General features: G+C 55.0%; 2 protein-coding genes across 2 annotated transcripts in view; both read right to left on the bottom strand.

The window, feature by feature from the left end:
• Positions 1-18: 18 nt before the first annotated feature.
• On the bottom strand, positions 19-429 carry VOLCADRAFT_101220 (uncharacterized protein; the record flags this gene model as incomplete). The annotated part of the gene is made up of 2 exons (XM_002959660.1): positions 19-174; positions 279-429. Coding segments are annotated over 2 exons (307 nt in total), but the record flags the coding sequence as incomplete, so codon positions are not given.
• A 5,220-nt stretch (positions 430-5,649) lies between these two features.
• The window catches only part of VOLCADRAFT_108722 (uncharacterized protein), a 2,031-nt gene continuing 1,347 nt past the window's right edge, over positions 5,650-6,333 (bottom strand). Inside the window, exon 4 of the mRNA XM_002959659.1 lies at positions 5,650-5,978. Within this exon, the coding sequence (XP_002959705.1) occupies positions 5,742-5,978 (237 nt within the window). The 3' untranslated portion in view covers positions 5,650-5,741. The remainder of the gene's footprint in view (positions 5,979-6,333) is intronic.

Genomic DNA, 6,333 nt, shown 5'->3' with positions numbered 1-6,333 from the left:
CGAATGTACTGCACCCACCAGAGCTGCTGGGATAGCGGTATTTGGTGAGGAAGTTGTAGCGACTGCCGTTCTGCCGGTTGCTGTAGATGTTGCGGAGCTCAAACTGCAACGCATGAACATGTGGGGCCCCGGTTGCGTCGTGCATGTATTTTTTAGTGTGATGGTGTATGTGTCCTAGGGGGGAAGGGGGCATGGAATGGCGAATGAGGGAGTGAGGCGACGGGGTCAAGTGGTAAAGGTTGGGTACATCAACCTTACCTTCCTAACTATCTATTTACCTATTTCCGATTTACCGATCTTCCTATGTACCTGAAAATCCTCCTTCAACTCCGTGGGCCAGCTGCGCCCCTGGTCGCCGTTTCCCCCCGCTGCGGCCTGCTGCGCCATCAACGCCAGCAATAGAATGCCAAACACAACCCTCGCAGCCATTCTCAATTATAACTCCAGACCCCAAGCGGATCACTGCAAAGATTTATCTGGAAAAGAGACAATTCTAATTTGAGAGTATGGGGCAATTGCACAATAATATGTGGCATCCTTCGCTTAAATCCCCCATTCAGTTGTTGGTTGGATGGTGCGAATTTCTCGACTGATTCGTGGTGCGTTCCGGGACTGTGCTATCTGAACCTTGCACTGGATGGGACGCCGGCACAGAAGCCGTCTACACGCTAGGCATCGTCGCGTCTAACGCTGGCAAGCTGATGAGGGGTACGTGTTGTATCCTGTATGCTTACTGTTAAGCTCTAGGCTCGGTTGCCTAACGGGCATCTGACCGTTAGTCCGTTCAGTTCTAACACTGTTGTTATTAACTAATACCTGTTTGTATCCGCCGTCGTTGATCACAGGTTTAACTTATACTTATATCAGTTTATTGGCGGCTTGCGACTGCTGCTAGTCGAGTTCGCCGTCCAAATGCCGCACTGCTGCGGAAGTCCATACCGGCGTATGGGCGGGGGCTTTACCTTTACGTAAAGCTGGAATCTGCGTTCCTGGTTCGTCTGCTTCACCGGACGAGAGTAGTTCCTGTGAACTATGGTAAACTGAACATCGCACCGCCCAGTCGTACTGGGAACTTATCGGCGCGAGGCCCAAGTGGATGCTACAACGACTATTTATTCTTTCAACTTGTGTCAACCGGCATCTTTCGATACCACCATCCATGGTTGTGTCATCTTGAGCATACTACAGTACGGGCAATGCCGACATTCGCCACCATTATAATAAATGGGTGAGGTGGACTCGCCACAGGAACAAGGGCCATAGGTCGGTGTTCACGCCTTGCAACTGAGCTACAGACCACGTCATTAACAAGTTCGTTGTGTTACGTTGGCGCTGCCGATGTGCTTCTCAGCGTGTGTAGGATCATCCCTGGCCTGGTCTGGGTTGACACTATTGCAATTAGCGGTTTAAAGTCCTGAGTTCGATTTCCCGGGGAGAAGCCGAATTAGTCGGTAAAGCGAGATTAAGGCTAGTCGCTGAGATGAGGAGATGAGGTCATAGATGTTTGCTACCGCTCATTATTGCGCTCGCCAATGATCGGCCAACTTAATCTAATGCAAATTTACAATGCCATAAAAACGAAAATGTAGGTAGTGTTGTTACGCACTTTTCGGCGGCGGCAAGATTTCGCACGGCATCATCGCACGACCGATCTGCGTCGCTGTTCAGCCAGTAATTAACCCAGTACATAAATAACAAATACTTTGTATTAGATATGACTTCTTCTTTTCACAAATTGTAACGTTAGTTTGGCTTCTTTTCCTTCGCCGTTATCGTTGTGATAGACTGATCCTTGAGTCAATACATTCATTAAAGCCTTGGACTGCTAGTGAATATAAAGCTAGTAATTGTTGTCATTGTAGGTACAATCGCTGACGTTCAGCATTGTGGTCCTGCTCGCCATGACCACGACACACTATGACGACGGGTGATCGCCTTAAGTCCGCGTTAGTTCGCGTTAGTTCGCGTGACGGTGCGAATCTTAGAGTTAGGTGCGAATCAGCATATTTTTGTAACGCAAAGAGCTAACGCACAACGGCTAAGAAAAAGCAGAAATCGGCCCTCCTGGCTAAAATTTTTAAATTTTATAATTTTCAGATTATAAAGGTTCATTTGGAAATAAACTTGTGTCGTTTTGGTCGACTTGAGCAATTCATCCGTGCGTATGTTGAAACGCGAAGCATACGCGCATGTGTAGCAAGGCGATACGCATGCGATTTCATATTGCGATTCGTGCGTGTGGGGAGACAATGCGTAAAGCAATACGCGTCCAATCGCACATCAAACGCATACAGTCCGCAAGGCTATTCGCATGCGAATACATGTTGCGTTTCATGCGTATGAAGGCTGATTGCGTAAAGCTTAACGCGGCCTAACACACACCAAACGCACACATGTCGCAACGCAATTCGCATGCAAACAAATGTTGCGTTTAAGGCTCGTTGCGTCAAGTTTACTGCGGCCTAACGCACCAAACACACACCAAACACACACGATTTACTTTGATTAATCGCATGACATAACAATTCACATGCGATGTTTTATGTGTTGGTCGCATACTCAGTTCGTGAACCTTCACGCAGTCTCATGAGAGAATAACATGCTTGGCAGCACTCAGGGGGCCCTTCCGCAAACGAGATCGCATCAGGCGCAGCCTTACATCGCACAACGATTCATCATACCATCAATAGATGCCAGAAAGGCGGCGGGACATATGCCGCATGCGAACGCGCACGCAATTAGACCCCCGCTGGCTGTGAGGCAGTTGTGGGGACATGCCTGGGAGGCTGAAAGGGCTTCCGGACGCATAAATCGCATCAGGCACCGTCTTACACCGTGCCAACGATGTATGACGCCATCAACTATTTGCCGGAATGTGGCGGGGACGCTGCATCCAACACGCACACAATTAAACCCCCGCCGTGAGATGTGTCGGTGGCTGTGAGGCAGTTGTGGGGACATGCCTGGGAGGCTGAAAGGGCATAAATCGCAGTAGGAGCCATCGTACGCCGCAACAACGATGCATCATACCATCAACTAGTTGCCAGAAAGGCGGCGGGGAACACGGCTTGATCAGTCATGCTCGCTAGGCAACCATCATGGGGAAGGGATGTAAGGGTGTCCTCCTCTCGGATGGGTCGAACTACTCCCAGTGGCTCGGCGACTTAGGCGATTTCTTTGCAACATCCAAGTTGAAGACTACATCAACACCCGTCGCCTCCGGGCCGCAACGCCCAAGACGCCCTGGAGGAGGACGCACAGGCGCTCGGCTACCTGCATCTGTCCTGTGAACTGCCCATCAAGCAGTTGCTCAGGAATTGCCAGACCATTCTCGCCGCCATGCAGCTCTTACAGCAACAATTGCGTTCTGCATCCCAGGCCCGGCTGAGCCTGTTGGAGCCGCAGAAGCAGCTGAGCATGCGCGATGGGAAGACGACCACTGATTCGTTCAGCAGGCAGAGCAGCTCCGTAGCAATATAATCGTGGCCGGCGGCCAGTGGGACGAGAGCACGATGCACCACGCCATTCTCCATGGCCTGCCTCCGCAGTGCATCATCACCGTCGAGTTCACGATGTATCAGCCCAGCTTAACGACCCCACAGCTCGTGCTCATGCTGCGTGAGAAGGAGAACAACCTTAAGACCCAAGCAAGCAAGACAAGCCTGGTGGGAGCTGTCGGCCCTGGCCGTGCTGCCAGTGGAATCGGCAGCGCCGCCGGTGCTGCAGGCGCCGTGGGGGCCGGCGACACCTGCTACTACTGCGGACAGCCTGGTCACTACGTTCGCGAGTGTCCCGTTAAGCAGGCGGACGAGTCCGTCGGCCTTCACCGCAGCAACACATTCGAGCAGCTGCACGCCGCCGGCAACATCAGTTGAGGCAGCTGCAACCGCCACCGTGACGGTGGCGGCAGGGGCACTGGCAGCGGCAATGGCGGTAACAGCAGGGCCGACGGAGCACGTGAATGTGGCCGTGCTCGATGCGGCAACAGCCACCGCAACGGTGGCGACACTGCAGGCGGCAGCAGTGGCAGCGGCTCGGGCAGCAGCAGAAGCAGCCCACGCCAGAGCCGTGCCCCAGTGCTGGTCATCGACCGCAGTGGAAGCAGCTCACGAGTCACCTTCGACTCAGGCTCACCATACCACCTCACGGGTGACCGCTCCCTGCTGCACAACCATGTCCCCGCCGGCGCGCCACGGCTAATGGGGTGGGGCAACATGTCGTGGGAACAGGGAAGCTGCACCTGCATACTCGTGATGGACACAATGTCCGGCTGCACAACGTGCTGCACGTCCCCAGCTCGGTCCTCACCCTGACGTCTGTCGACCTCGTGAGAGGTCGACAGACCTCATGACACGCGGCTACTCGGTCACGTTCAGCATGGACAAGACGGGCTGCTAGTTCTTATGCATCAGCTTCCTGCACAACAGCCCGTCTATAACCGCATGGAGTGAGCGTGGGCACTATGCATGGACGTGGACCTGCAGGCGCCGACCGACGTCACCGTCAATGCCCTCAGCACCACGGGCGACAGAGCTGGCAGGGGCCAGGCCGCAGGTAGCAGCGCTGGCGGAAGTGCCGCCACCATCACCAGCACCCGTGGCGGCAGCACCGCCGGCAGCCACACCGGTGGAGGCCAACCGAACGGCGACAGCAACGGCAAAGGGCAACTAGGCAACGGCAGCCCCGGGGCCACTGAATGCTCAGTCGCCGAACTTGCGGCAGCACAGCGCCTGCACTGCCAGTACGGTCACCTCGGTTACCGCGTGCTGAAGCAGCTGATCAGCAAGCAGCTGGTGCAGGGGCCACAGGTCACTCCAGCGGCACTATGACAGGCGGTGGAGGCCGTCTGCGAGGCCTGTGTCACCGTGAAGGCCACCGCAACCGCCCACCCCAGCCGCGGCAACCGGCCGTAGCACGCACTGGAGGTCGTACACTCTGACCTGTGTGGCCCCATGCCGACCATGGGCCGATGGGGGTGCACGCTACTTGCTGACGCTGCTGGATGGTGCCACCGGTCTGTCCGCCGTCCGCACGCTGGCCAGCAAGAGCCAATGGGCGAAGTGCTGCAGGACATGGTGACACAGCTGGAGGCCCGCCATCCGAACCACGCACGGGTGCACACGCTGCACAGCGACAACGGCGGTGAGTACGTCGCCAAGCAACTGGAGCAGCGCCAGCACGGCACCGCACACACCAACTCGGCGCCGTACGACTACGACTACGACTAACTCGGTGTTCTGAATCCCTGCCTGCTTTGGCAGCCAAGCGGAGAGCATGCTTGTGGGAGATCATGCAGCTGTGGTACCTAGACAGAGAATTGCGTGTTCATTACAACGGACAGCCACCAAGCCACGAGTTTGCTTGTGTTCCAGAGGAAATTCACTGATGACCACACCACTGTCTTCAGGTGATGACTCCAGCTCTTGTGCAGCTATACCCATGCAGGTGGCGCTGTACCATCCGCCTCCCGACAGCAACTGACCCGATACTAACCTGCACTGAGTCCCCCGGCCTCTTCCCCCATGTGCATGATGGCCTATGATGCTCTACTGACTTCCGCCATGTGTAATACCCCTACCGCCATACACATGCTTGCCTATGATCACACACATCAAAAGAGAATGCATATGCGGCTTGACCATACAATTAAGCCTCACACCCTGGCAGCTACGTTCATCCACGTCTTGATGTACCGCTAGTAGAAACGAAGGATCACCACCATGCGCATGTGTGATATGCGATTAGCCGCAGAAATCGCAGTACTTGGGCTTGTCGTGCTTGCCAGCCTTCTTAGCAGCAGTGGCAACCAGGTCGCGGTCCTTGCCGTTCAAAATGGGATAGATGCGGCAGGCCTTGTTGCCCTCGTCCGTGTCCATGCCGTCACAGCCGGGGAAGTTGTTGACGAGGGAGACCCAAGGTTCGATATCTCCCACGGTGACGGTGGAGGCGTAGTGACTTCGGACGTCCGACGACATACCCTGCATATATGTACAAGTACAAAACTCGCACCGAGCCAGGAAGGCCAAAAACGTATGCAAATGAAGGGTGGGCGAACCAGCAGGCGCCGGTTACATGTTTGAATGGCATCGAAGGAAGATGGTCAGCTTGGGTGGGTAGCGTGGGCGCTGCGACCGTTAAAAGGCGCAGGTCGCGACCCCTGATATTATTACTTACCAGCAACCCAGAATCCGGTATCGTACTACGAAATAAATAAACGCCGCAAGTCCTCGAAGGACATAGATGCGCGCAATCTGCCGGACCACGGTACAGCACGCGGCATGGCGAGTCCCCAGCTACGCCCGTTCAATCCACATCGTCCTAAGTCCTTCCTTA

This window comes from Volvox carteri, assembly GCF_000143455.1.
Source record: "Volvox carteri f. nagariensis unplaced genomic scaffold VOLCAscaffold_499, whole genome shotgun sequence".
NCBI classification, from domain to species: domain Eukaryota; kingdom Viridiplantae; phylum Chlorophyta; class Chlorophyceae; order Chlamydomonadales; family Volvocaceae; genus Volvox; species Volvox carteri.
This window is presented reverse-complemented; position numbering and strand designations above follow the sequence as displayed.